At 36.1% G+C, this 14,375-nt stretch overlaps 2 protein-coding genes and 1 pseudogene across 2 annotated transcripts in view; 2 read left to right on the top strand and 1 right to left on the bottom strand.

The window, feature by feature from the left end:
* Positions 1-1,543: 1,543 nt before the first annotated feature.
* On the top strand, positions 1,544-7,710 carry LOC104596708 (putative disease resistance protein At1g50180). The gene is made up of 2 exons (XM_010257966.2): positions 1,544-4,720; positions 6,175-7,710. The coding sequence occupies exons 1-2, from the start codon at positions 1,992-1,994 to the stop codon at positions 6,479-6,481; spliced, it is 3,036 nt and encodes a 1,011-aa protein (XP_010256268.1). The 5' UTR covers positions 1,544-1,991; the 3' UTR covers positions 6,482-7,710.
* Positions 7,711-13,450: 5,740 nt separating this feature from the next.
* On the top strand, positions 13,451-14,025 carry LOC148791614 (uncharacterized; annotated as a pseudogene).
* XRCC2 (homolog of X-ray repair cross complementing 2 (XRCC2)) overlaps positions 13,877-14,375 on the bottom strand; it is a 52,026-nt gene continuing 51,527 nt past the window's right edge. The window contains exon 12 of the mRNA XM_010257962.3: positions 13,877-14,013. The gene's annotated coding sequence lies outside the window, so the exon portion shown is untranslated. The remainder of the gene's footprint in view (positions 14,014-14,375) is intronic.

Here is a 14,375-nt window from a genome sequence, read left to right as displayed (position 1 = left end):
TCCATAACAAATTTATATTGGATTAGGTTGGATTAAGCCAATCCATTGATATAACATAAGAATATATGCATTAATAGACCGGGTTTGAGTTGAAACCAATCTAAATCAAAATGAATTTGAATAGATTGGACAGTCCAGACATTGAATTGGACAAATCCAAATTGTTCCATAACATTCATTGGATTGGATTGGACCTAGTCCATTTATATAGACTCACATTGGACTGGTTCGGATTGGACCAAATCCAGTCCAATTGACACCCCTCCCTAGGACTAAATACTCATTGGCATCAAGTTAACAATCCAGGGGCAATCAAGTCAGTGAACGTCTTAGAAACGACTAAATACTCCCTGATCTTGAGGTGCCCATCCATAGACTTGCTGTTAAATTTGAAACACAGACTTACTGTTAAATTTATCTCATCTGTGGACAAGTTGCTGATATACTCACCAAAGCCCTGCCTACACCCAGTTTCTTCCATCTGAGATCCAAGCTTCACGTTCTCTCCAGAACGCTTCACTTGCGGGGGCATATTGGGATTAAGGATAAGTTACCCACGTAACGGGATGATAAGACCAGAACTCCATTCATTATCTGTACTCTGTTCATTATCTGCATATCTATCCCTCTACATGTATTTGTATTTCAGTGAAAGTGTAACTCCTCTTTCGAAGGGTATAAATATAGATGGTTCTGGTGAATCTAAAGAGTATCGAAACCTTTATTCCATTTATATATACACCTTGTCTCTGCATATCCTATCGATTCGAATAAGTAATTATTTGCATTTAGTACTCAGCTTTTTCAAGTGCTTAATTTTATTTCATATTGGGGTTTAGTGGTTTTTTACTCTAATAAGCACTTAAATACATCCTTTTTTTAAATTTTCCAAATACCCAATCTAAAGTGAATGAATAAAAATAAATTGGAAGCAATGTAAATCAAGAATTTGATTCGATTTTGTAGGCGTTTGGAAGGAACTCCATTCCGATAATCAAAATCTAACATACCCAGTGAAAACATGGGTATGTTAGATTTGGGTCATATGCCCTGTTTTGTATCCTTGATGCTCTGTTTCTTGTTTCATTGCAGCTTTTTATATGCAGCCTTGTACCTTTTCTTGGTTAACTGAATGAGAAAACAGCCCTGTTTTGTATCCTTGTACCTTTAGTTTGAGGAACTGCAAAAAACGATGGTACAGTTTTTTTTTTTTTTTTTTTTTTTTTTTTTTTATCAAAACCGATAGTAAGTTGAAATGTTGATTTGGTCAAATTTATCTCAAATCATGTAGAATAGATTTCAAAGATAATCTAAAAACATTCATTATTTTATTATCATTCTTTTTTTGGTTTTGAACGAGAGAAATAGTCGATCTAGATGGACTGTTCACCTATGATCCAATAACAAAACTTATTTATAGAACACTGGCTTAAACCTATTATGTTTCCAATCTATGCTAAAGAGGCTTTGATATAAGCAAGAGTGTCTTATTGGCTAAGAAATCCAATAAAAGAGAAATGGGAAAATCTATGATGCAAAAAAGATATGATATGCTGGAAAGAGTTTTGACCAATCAAAACCCACCCAGGAATTTTGATAAATAACATTTGTGATTTCAGTTTATTGGTCAGTTGTTTTTCCCATATCATAGTCGAACCACCACTGGGTCAAGACACAGGCCGTATAAAACAGAGCAAAAGGAAGGAACACATGTTAACAGTTCTTCACTTTTGAGGGAGAGTATGTTTAAGTCAATTTCTAAAAATTCAAGTCTTTTACCCAAATGTAAATGCTGACCAGCTGTGTGATAATTTCTTTGTTTAAATATGGACCGGCCTCTTGACCTCCAAACTGCATAGATCTGTACAAGGTCGGCAGCTTCTTAATTTGTAATCATAGAACTCCCATCACCAAACTCATCAGTTTTCAGTTCGTTCGTATGGTTTTCCTTCTTTTAGTTTCAAGAGGAGACGAGACAGAAGGAGCGATCGATGGCAGCCTCGGTTGTTTCTGCTGTAACAAAACTTGGTGAACTGCTCATTCAAGAAGCTGTTTTCCTGTCCGATGTGAGAGAACAAGTTGAAGAGCTGCAAAATGAACTTGAGCGGATGCGATGCTTCTTGAAAGATGCAGAGGCGAAGCAATTAAATGATGAAAGGGTCCACAACTGGGTTCGGGAGATCAGAGAGGTTGCTCACGAAACGGAGGATGCCGTTGACACCTACATCTACCAGAAAGCATCAAACAAATTTGGAAGAGAAGGATGGACGGGCGCCCCAAAGAGGTTCTTTTGCATAGTTAGCGATTTGATCGATCTCCACAGATTTGGAAAGAAGTTTGGAAAAATAAAGAATAAGATCACTAGCATATCTGAAAGTCGACCAATTTTCGGCATCCAAAATATCGAAGACAAAAGAGAAGGATCGAGCTCTTCAGCCGAGATGCAGCAGCAACTGAGACGAACCTACTCACATGTTGTGGAAGAGGATGTCACAGGCTTGGAACAAGACACAAAGAAACTGGTGGCCAAGTTGGTCCACGAGGAGGAGGAGGAGGGACGACAGTTCGTGGTCTCTATTGTTGGTATGGGCGGTCTGGGAAAGACTACTTTGGCCAAGCAAATCTATCATCATGATGAAGTAAAGCGCCACTTTGATTGTTATGCTTGGATTTTCATATCCCAGCGACCCAGATTCAGAGATATATTGCTGAAGATTCTGAAAGATGCCATTTATCTAAGCGACAACAAGAAGAAGATGATGGAAACATTAAACGAAGATGAGCTGGTGCGGATGCTTTATAGAATGCTTCAAACAAAATTATATCTAGTGGTTCTCGATGATTTATGGAAAAAGGAGGATTGGGATCGTCTAAGGCCTGCATTTCCAAAAGGGAAGACGGGAAGTAAGATAATGATCACCACTCGGAATAAGGAAGTTGCACTGTCTGCTGATCCATACAGTATTCCCCATGAACCTCGATGCCTAACACCAGAGAAGAGTTGGGAACTGCTTTGCAAGAAAGCATTTCGCACTAGCTTTTGCCCTTTTCCAGATTTGGAGAAGATGGGAAAGGAGATGGTGGCAAATTGTGGTGGCCTACCTCTAGCCATCGTTGTGCTAGGGGGGTTATTAGCCACGAAGAAATCATCCCCAAGTGAGTGGAAGAAGGTACATGACAGTATTGATTCCATCTTCACCAAAGATGAAGAGAAAGGAGTCATGGGCATATTAGCTTTGAGCTACCATGATTTGCCTTATGAACTGAAGCCTTGTTTCTTATACTTTGGAGTTTTGCCTGAAGATTTCCAGATTCGTAGAAGAAAGTTAATCCAGTTGTGGATTGCTGAAGGGTTCATATCAGGGGAAGGAAAAGAAAGAATGGAGGTCGTCGCGAAAAGATATTTAGAGGATCTGGTGGACAGGTGCATGGTTCAAATGGCAAAAGCAGAATCGAAGTGGAGTTGGACGGGTTGGATAACATGTAACGTTCATGATCTGATGCGAGATTTGTGCGTGCAGAAGTCAAGAGAGCAAAATTTCATCGGGGTTTACCCAGAAGACAATTCAAATAAATTGAGGAGACAAGCTATCCATTTTGAGCATGAAAGGTACGTTTCCTCTATGCAACAGCAAGCCCAAACAACTTCACATCTACGATCTCTTCTGTTTTTTGAGAATGCTGTAGCTGATACACAAACAGTAATGACGAAGAAGCAACTCAGTACTATTTGTAGGGGATTCAAATTACTTAGAGTCTTAGACCTTCAGGGATCTAAATGTTTAAAAAGTCTACCTGCAGAAATAGGATCACTAATCCACTTGAGGTACTTGGGGCTAAGTCTTACAGGTATAAAACAGCTCCCATCATCTATTGGCAATTTACTGAGTTTGCAATTTCTATATTTAGACACTGAATGGGATACAATTATACCGAACGTGATATGGAAGATGGAAAATTTAAGACATTTATATGTCAATTCCTGTGGCTACTTGCGGGTGGATACTCTGTCAAACCTGCAAAGCTTAAATTGTATCACGGCGAACAGCTGGGTAAGGCAAGACTTGAGCAAGTTGACTCATCTTCGGAAGCTATGGATCAAGGAGATTTCGACAACCCAAGTTGAAGCAATACTCAAATCTGTCATTCAGTTTTTCTACCTAAGAAATTTGTCATTGTATTTGCAGCGGCAATCAGGAGAAGTAGAAATGTTTCAAAGTCTTTCAGCGCTTTCTTCTTGTCATGATCTTCTTAATCTGACGTTGTCAGGAAAGATAGAGAAGTTACCTGAACCACATGAGTTTCCAGAAAAACTCGGCAAGCTATTTCTGCAACATTCTTTATTAGAAGACCCCTTTTTAGTACTTGGGAAGCTACCAAATTTGAAGATACTTGTATTGTTTAACTCATATGTGGGGAAGCAGATGGTTTGGTTGGGAAATGAATTTCCACTACTTGAGTTTCTACATATTAGTTTCCATATGGAAGTTGAGGAATGGAGAGTAGAGGAAGGAGCAATGCCAAGACTGAGGATTTTGAACATTGGATATTGCAAAAATCTGAGAATGGTTCCAAAAGGATTACAATCCATCACTAGCCTCCAACAATTAAAGTTGTATGGGATGAGAGGATCATTATTCATGGACAAGCTGCAGGGAGAAGATCGTCACAATGTTCAACACATACCCTCTGTTCTCATCAACGAAACTGCTGAGCAGAGGTAACTTCAGATTTACCATACTACACTCGAAGGAAGATTTATCACTATTAACAATCTTGTCCATGCTATTCTCAATACTAGCATCTTCGACGGGCTCAACCCAAGCCCCGACCGATCCAATCCACAATATGGACTGGACTTGGATTTTGGTCCTCCAATTAGGCCTGCACCCAAATGTTTGGGTCTTTGTAGCACAAACCCAATTTGACCTTGTCTCAATCTAACCCAGACTGATTATATACATGTATATATACATATATAGGGGTGTCCATGAAAAACCGAAAAACTCAACCAAACTGAGAAATGTGGTTAATCGAACCGGTCGATTCGGAATTTTTGAAAAACTGAAGGACTGGTTCGGTTTCGATTAACCTATAAAAATACCGACTGGTATATATATTTATATGTATATTTTATATATATTTTTAATATGCGTCACATATTTTCTATGTATTTTATATAAATATATATTCATTATATATAAATATATACTTATATTATATTTATAATGATCTATTTACAAATATATTATATATTTTTAAAATATTTATAATATATTATATATCATTTATTATTTATAATATAATATTATACATATATTTATATAATATATATTATAGATATAAAAAACCAAAAAACCGAAGAACTGAACCGATCAAAAACCGAAACCGACAGACCGATTAGCCGGTGGTACTGGTCAGTTTCGGTTTGGTGAAATGAAAAAACCAGTACCACCGGTTCGGTTTACAAAAAGGGGCGTGGACACCCCTATATATATATATGCATAAATTTTTAAAATATATTATACATATATGCATACATGTATACAAATACACATACGTGTATATCAATTTTTAGTGAGATGATTGACCAATTTGAGCCCAACTCAAGAACATCAAATTTTAATGCAAGTGAGGATTGGATTGGATAGTTCCATCTTGACCTCAACTTTGGACTTTAGGCCAAATTCTTAGGGGGTGTTCTTTTTTTTGGATTTTGAGAGGGGGGAATGATTTACCAGGATATGTGGGTAAATAACTTTATCCACCTCCTAGGTGGGTAAATAACTTTCTCACCTAAGGGGAAAGTTGACAACACTTGAATGGGACAAAAATGCCCATTTTGATAATATATTTTTATGATTAAAATGGCCATTGCCTTATTTACACAAGAAATAAAAAAAAATAGATAAATGTATTTACTTGAATAAGTGTTTCCCGAGAAAAAATTTACTCAAATAATTGCATTTATCTGAATAAATAACTTACCGAAAAAGGAATGAGGCCTTAAGGTTAGGCCTGACTTGCGCTAAAATGCAACCAGCTCACTTGACTTGTACCCATAATACTATTGTATATATATAGGAGAAGATCCATACTTGTAAATACCTATTCGCTTTCAAACTAGGCATTAATGAATAAGCCACAACTTATGCTCAGTGTTTCGTGAATCAGGTTCTTGGAACGCGGTCAACAAGCTCCGACACTAGGGTTCTTCCAACCTACGCGAGTCTTGGAAGGTATGAACAATCCGGAACAACTCATTCTCAATGAACCACGACTCGGGTTATTCGATCGAGGTATGCAAGCTCCAAAACTCGGGTTCTTCCAACGTGCTACGCGGGACTTGGAAGGCATGATCAATCCGGAGCAACTCTTGCTCAATGCTCCGCGACTCGGGCTCTTCCAAGGTGCTACGCGGGACTTGGAAGGTATGAGAAATCCGGGACTCCGGAGCAGTTCATGTTCAAATGTGAACTAAATTTAAATTTAGGATATTATACACCTGAAACTCACCATGATTTTCAGTATTTATTGTTCAAAATCCACCAAAAATTGTAAACATAAACATTTAAATAATTTATATGACCAAATTACCCTGATTGTGTCCAATACCTACATTATCGTCAACACTATCCTTCACATTAATACCTTCTATTCTTTGAGTTCATCTTCTTGTTGCTCTTCTGTGGGTATAGGTTGCCAAGAGAAAGCAGAAGAAGCAACATAAGTACCCAAAAACAACCCAAGCCTCCTCTTCAATCTCTAATGGTCAAGCTTTTCCTTTTTAATCTTCCTTCTTTTCTCCTTCATAAAATCTAAGAAATGAAATGTATTTATCAAAAACAGAGTATTGTTCATTGATCTACTACGAGCATTTGATAAGAGTGTTCACGGTCCAATTTGGTGCAGTTTGGAGAAAATCTCAGATCAAATCGGTAAATTACGGTTTAAGAAATTTTCAAATCGAATCAAACTGTTTTGGTATAAAAATCAAACCAGACAAAACCGTTTTTATTACAGTTTGGGTGGTTTCTAATACGGTTTGGAGACTTGGACCATTCTATGATTCTATTGGGTTTAATCCAATTACAAAGCCTAAATAACTTCCCTAAAAATTAAAATTTAAAACTTTTATTTTATTATTTTATTATAAAATAAAGAGTTTATCATACATTTATAATTTTATGCATTCAATTTAGATATATTATATTATATATATAATATTTATACATCATATATTCATATTATATTTATACATTTACATTATATATATAATTTCGGTTTATGGTTTGGTTTGATTTATGAAATCCAATAAACCAAACTGAAAATAAACCATATTTTAGAAAACTATTAAATCGAATCAAACTGTTTTTAGATGTAAACCGAACCAAACTGAAAATTTAGTTTAATTCAGTTCGATTTTACGGTTTGAACCATATAATGAACACCCCTAATTTAAATATCGAGTAAAACACCAAATGCTTATTTAAGCAGCTTTGACTATAGATTGAAACCACAAAGTTCTACATCAGTTCAAATAAATGGCTCATTTCTACAATGTAATCATTTGTTCGTATTTTGTTTGGTATCATCTATTTGCACTTCTCCGCTAAATAAATATGATTTCATCTTCTTGTACATCAGGCTGTGTTTTGTTGCAGTGCAATTTTATTTGTACTAGTACAAATGTTTGGGAGTACAAATGAAAATAATGCAAATTTTAATTTGATTTTGTTCTAGGTTTTACTTTATTCTGCTTCAGGTCTTATTTAACTTTATTTGTATTGCAATCAAACAAAATAAAATAAATTTTAAAATAAAAATAAATCATAATTTACACTGAAATCATTTGCATTTCTATGATTTTGAATCAGGGCAAATAAATTTGCATTGCAACCAAACACAGCCTTAGGAAGAAAAAGAAGGCATTTGTAATGCCTGTTGTAGAAAAGCCTAATGCCAATTCTTGGAGTTAACTTTGGCTCTTGGGGGGGGCCTATGCTGTTGAGAGTGTTTTTAGCATCCAGATCTCCTGCCCACAAGAACTTTGCCCATGCACGTTTATTGCAGTCACACATGAAGAACATCTCATCCTCCGCATAGTATTATACAGGGGGAGATATTCCCAATTCACAGGGGGTAGTGTCTTGTGGGTAGGCATGGGCAGAGTTCTCGTGGGTAGGAGATCCAGAGTCGTGCTTCTTTTAGGCTGAACACATTCACCATTCACTTCATGTCTATATTTATGATCAAAAGGAAATAGAAATAATTACTATTTTACCCCACTCTCATGGTAATGTGGCATTCCCATGAATGTTCTCAACCCAACATAGGCATAGACTGGTGGCCTGCAACAGCCAAAGTTTTTTCTCATTTATGTAACCGGAGATAAAATCGCAAAAAAGCTCTGCTTTTGAAGGAAAAACTGTCAGGTTTTCTGAAACTGTTGCAAAATGGACTTGAGAAACCTAACGCTCCCCAACATGAACGTTAATCTTAAGGTAGCTTTTGGCGTTTTTCTCCATATCCCGTTGATAAAAATCATTTTCATACTCTAAAAAAATTTCCTTTATAGGTCCATTTTATTCATCATTTGGATGAGACATTCATTAAATATATTTATTTCAAAGATGAAAACTCTTTAATTTATGGCATTAGCATTTCAGATGTGTGCTTTTTTATGCATGTTACGTTACTATTAATAATTTGTATCACGTAGAGAGAACTGAAGTTAAAACTGAGAGTGGTGAGCCTTCAAAGGAGAACCTTAGGTTTCTCCTGCAGAGATAACAGTCCTAGGAGTAGGAGCTGTTTTACAAAGAGAGTATGTTCATTTAAGATAAAACTTTTGGTCCTTTTAAATTGTATGTACAATTGCTTTTAACAGTGGATGATCTCGTTTTCGTCAAAATTTTTGAATGCTGAATGAGGTGACCTTAAATCCACCCTGAAAAGGTGATTGCACCTACAATTTAATAGGAGCCAGAGTTCTCTGCTCATTTAAGAGCTAAGTGGTGTCTAATACTTTGTTTCAATATCAAGTTCCAATTCTGATTGAAACTGAACCAACTATTTACTGACTCAACTACTCAAGGCTCACACTCTGTTACCCATATCAAGGAAGACTTGTTCCGGTTCAGACCTTGTAGTAGTTCACATATGGTTTGTTTGGTTGCCGAGAAATAGTGGGATGAGATGAGAAAGGAAAATTTTATTTTCTCATTTTTGGTCGCTATATTTGTTTGTTAAGACCCACTATCCTATAAAATCTGCTTCCAGTATTTGGTTGATGAGAGCTGGCAGATCCAAGAGCAGATCTGCAAAAGAAGTTTATGTTGTTAGGACAAATAAATCATGAAAAAATTAAATTCATGTTAGATCTGTAACAAAACACTTTTGGTTTAGTAAATCTATACAATGAACAGAGGTTTATAGCAACAAAAAAAAAAAAAGGTTTTAGATCTGAAAACCCACTAGCAAAGGGTTAGCAAATGGAGAAGATATGGGAAGAATATGAGGATGAGAAGTCCAGTCTCTAGAGACTAACCCGTGCTCCTTGTCGGCTAAGCACCTGAAACACATGAAAGGAAAAATGTTCTTGATAAAAAATGCAAAAAAAAGAAAAATGTAAATGATGTGTGAAGAGAACCTTGTCTACTTTTCTCTTGAGAAGACGAAGACAATATCCTGCCTCCTTGTCCTTTGAGATCTGAGATCATAGTTGATGGAGGGAAAAGAAGGGTATTTTTGGTGGAATAAAACACTAAATAGCGTGAAAGGGGATGTGAGTACTTACCAAAGGCCGTAAACCTCATTGGAGATTGATGAAAGATAAGGTGGTGGGAGTTCAGAGCATTGCAAAAGTAGGCGATGAGAGCAGTCCACTCTCGACAAAATTTTCACACACTCGTCGTGCAACTTTCGTTTCTCACTGGGTCGCACATATTTGGTGAGACCCCGCATCCCTTATTTTGAGAATACTAATCCCATCTCATCGCATCATATCTCTTGAAACAAACATGAGAAAATAAGAATGATAAGCAAATATTCCTATTTTCTCATCCACATCGCGCAAACCAAACAGATGATAAGGAATGATGTTCATTAAAGGGGATTGATGTTCTCATTTCTCATTACCAACCTAAGAATTTACTGGAAATTAAATTTTCTTGATCATTTATGAACATAAATCGTTCCTTTGATTAAGGACTTGGTGGGTATAATTTTAAAAATTAGGAAAATTAGCTCAAAGTATTTACTGCTCTATCTTTAGTTGATATAAGGAGTTAGTATACTTGGGTAATTTTTCCTAAAACTTCTTGGGTAATTTTCAGCTAAAAACAGAACCTTCATTGACCTTTTTTTTGGAAGGATAAAAAAAACTCATTGAGATTATTAAAAAAACCCTTTTCCATTATTCATAGAGCAGAGAGTTTATGCAACCACTCAAAACGTTTTCAATACAGATAGTATGGTGGCGGACTGGTATCCTTGAGAAGACACAAAATCAGACAGAGTTGGATACATCCTTCCATAGGTCCCAGCTTGTCTGTAGGCTTTGGAAAAAAAACCAAAAGTTGAAAAATTGCATTATTTTCTAGAATTCATCGTTTTATATTATTTTGATATATATATATATATATATTGTGGAACATTCTTCTCGTGCATAATCACAAGATATAAGCTTTCTTATCTGAGTCAAGTAAGGAAGAATCCTGTAGCTGCTTGGGGACCGTGGATGGGTCATACCTATGCTATACAAGCCATTACAAAGTTTTATGCTTCGTTTGGATAAACCTCAGGATTTGTGCTTTTAAATCCTCAATTGTGGGGTTTATGTTTTCGGGGTTAAAAGTGTTTTTGACTTTACATTATGTTTTTTGAAGAAGTATTTGGAAGTTCATCCAAACATAACCTTGGTTGATATGAAGAACTCTTGGTTAAGGCTTATTTTCATCAAACTACTTAAGATGGCCTATTGTGTTTCAGCCTAAGTGAAATAAGTGATATCAGCAGAGCTGTCCAAATCAAATACTAGACACCCAATTTCACTTAGTCAAGCAAAATGAATATCATATCACTAATAGCAAAGCGATTCACATTCCCACAGAAAGGGCCAAAGGGAATTTGGGCCAACGATCCAAATGAAGTGTGAACTAAGAAATTGCAGACTGTGTGGAAGTTAAGTACATGGGCGCCGTGAGAGAAAGCGGCTTAAAAGGACAAGTACATGGACTTTGTTGGGCAACCCGAGAGCTGGACAGGGAGGTGAGGAGGTCTATTACCTCGGAACAGTTCAATCTAAAGTAGACAAGGTTGTTCCTTTCTTCCAGCCTTTTTTTCTTCATTCATTACCGAGTGTGACTTCATGTAACTCATTGAGTACTTTGAATGTGACCCTCAACAACTTTCCAAAACCATGAATTCTTTCTTTCACAATCTCATCCCTATAATGTTTTTAGGGAAATTGTCTAAAACTTATCATGACTTTTTAGGAAAATTTATATTTTTATCATATAAACTTATCTCGAGCTGGATGAGATCAGGCAAGTCCGTTGGGCTATCCGGCCCATGAACAAGTCTAATAGCAAGCAAAAGAACACAATTTGGATTTTTAAAAAATTAACCCACACATTTACTTTTTTCTACTTAACACAACACACCAACTTTTCAATATAAGTGGTAATAGCAAGATTCGAATCTGCACCTCTGTTGGGACCACCCAACTAACATGCCAACAGAGCCACCACTCGATTGATAAATAATCCACACATGATGTCATGAGAAAAGGGATCTAAACAGAGTACTAGCAGAAGGGAGGTTATTTCTCTAATGACAACACTCAACAGGGGAGATAGTTCAAGTTGAAAAGAGGGGCTATTTCATCATTTAGAAGAAGACTCAAGGGAGGTTGATCATTGATGTCTTTTATTAATAATTATTGAATCATGTAGTCTTTAAAATAATGAATTATGTAGTCTTTATAAGTAACTAAAATTGATTCGTACTTGTTCTGTTTTCCCTGACTTCTTTGAACTGAGTTCAACGGGACAGTATCTTATATATGCTGCAGTAGACAAATGTGTTCTGGCAAATATCCAACAAGCAGAACTCAAGGCAACGTTTGAGGCCCTAGAAACATATATATATATATAGTTAAGGATATGAAAGATGTGTGTTTTGAGTATGTAAATACGGAGTCGAATATAATTGCCCATAGATTGGCGTGGAGAGCTTGCTAAGTACAAAACAAATAATTTGTACTGATGAAAATATGTTGTACTCAATTTGTTCATGTTTGGAAACGATGCAAATAAGCGTGAATGCAAATATGTAGAGTGCAAAACGGTTCATATAAATTGTAAAATTAGATTAGTTTTGCACTGATAAATTTATCTTCTTACCAAGTAGACTTTTAGCTGTAATGGATGCAAATATGAATTTCAATAAAGCATAGGCTTTTTTTTAATCAAAAGTTCACTTGAATGCAAATTTACTTCTTTTTTATTGATGTACTTTTACATCTTATTATTAATGTAAATATGTATTAGTCTGTCATTTGTCAATGCATAAATGTAATATTGCCAAATACAGGCAAAAGTGAACCAAAGTGCAAATTTACCCAAAACCGGAATTTACACTCCATTTGCATCATTTACAAGTACAGTCTATTCGAAAAGCAGCTTCTTTCTTGCCAAAAAAAAATGGAAGCATTGGCATTCAAAGAAAAAAAAATAGTTTAAAATATCGATATACATGATACATTACATATAGTATCCATTTCCAAGAGACCCAGCATATGGCACGAGTGGAATAGAAGAATCCAGATTTCCTCATAAAGTTGAGTTATCCTCACACCCACCTTGCAACACTTGCAGCTGTGCATGGGAACAGCTGCAAGTATGAGAAATGTTCCTGATGTGCGGCTGCAATGCACTGTGAAGAGGGTGAGAGCAACATTATGTGAGGAGGAAATCTGAACTTGGAATAAAAGAGATTCCATATCTATGGTATTGTATGCTATTTGATTGTTTAAAGGTGGATATGGATTGCTACCGATACTTACGGTGTAATACACGTCTCACAATGGAGGAATGTTTAAACTATGTCATCTGATTATTTTTTACCTTCCAACAATTTTCCTGTGCTGAAATGTGGAGTTTTCATATTGGAAAACAACTCCAAATCTTTCATTAAAAAGTGGATTAATGGAAACCAAAGTGGGTATAGGATGGTACATTTTCTTGTATGTCTTTTTCTCAGCTAATGTTCTACGTGTTTGGGTTCTTGAAATCTATAAATATGTTTCTCTCTTGTTGAATTTATGAGGTTTTTGCTTATATAATTATATCTATTGATTAATTGTTTGGGTAAGGACTTATACCGTGAGTTTTCAGAAATTTACTTAAACATAAACGCATCTTAAGGTTTTAAAATAAGTTTAAATATGCTGAGGGCTGATCCTACTGCACTTGAACATACCCATCCTTGCGTTATTTTGGGTGGTTGTCAAAGCCTATTTAAGGGAATTACAAGTGGATTAGCGTAGAGAAGTTACAGAGTTGTGACCTTCGACATAGAGAAGTTAGAGTTGTTTCTGCCCGCAAATGGATCGCCAAGAATTTGTCCACTGATAGGATTTTGTTGGTCGGTTCTTCTGTAGGTGCAACCATATGTCAAGCTTTGCCACTGATCTGGTAGAACAAGTCGTTGGTTATGCCAGATGGTGATACCCTTCTGATTTCACTGCATCCATCTCTTTAGGCGGCATCATAAAACCATCTTACAGTCCCAAAACCAAAACTATTTGTTATGGGCACCAGGAATGGATTTACAAGCATGAAACAATTAGAGAACAAGCTCAAATATGCAACAGGGCATGTGAAAACTCATCTGAGAGTAAGCCACGTCCAGATGGAGGAGCCTGCTTATGACACTCAAATGGTCGACCTGATTCTGAAATTCATTGGATCGTTGTACTGGCTGCAACAGCCTCGTCATGCTCTAAAGCTGGAAGGATGAAATGAATTACATTACGTTATTAGCCCATTAACAAGAAGTCTAATGACTTGGCCCTCCCTCTTAGACTCGTCACCCTAGTTTGATTGTTTTCCAAAAATAAATAAATAAATAAATAAATAAATAGTTTCTTGGTGACATTTTTGTTATAAGCATCTTCTTTTCACTTTAATTTGCCGACCAGCAGACCTTGGTTAGATTCAGTCTCTTGGGATGTGTCGCTAATTTTTTTGTCTTGCTTTAGATCGGACATATGAACTTCGTCTTTTATTGGATTCTTTTTTGAAAATTTGAATTAAAATAAAGGGTCAAAATGTCAAAAGATATGTTTAAGTCCATTTTAAAATCTCAGG

Source organism: Nelumbo nucifera, chromosome 5 (assembly GCF_055504915.1).
Source record: "Nelumbo nucifera cultivar China Antique chromosome 5, China Antique-T2T, whole genome shotgun sequence".
NCBI classification, from domain to species: Eukaryota; Viridiplantae; Streptophyta; class Magnoliopsida; order Proteales; family Nelumbonaceae; genus Nelumbo; species Nelumbo nucifera.
The sequence above is the reverse complement of the archived record's forward strand: the minus strand, read 5'-3'. Positions and strand labels throughout refer to the sequence as shown.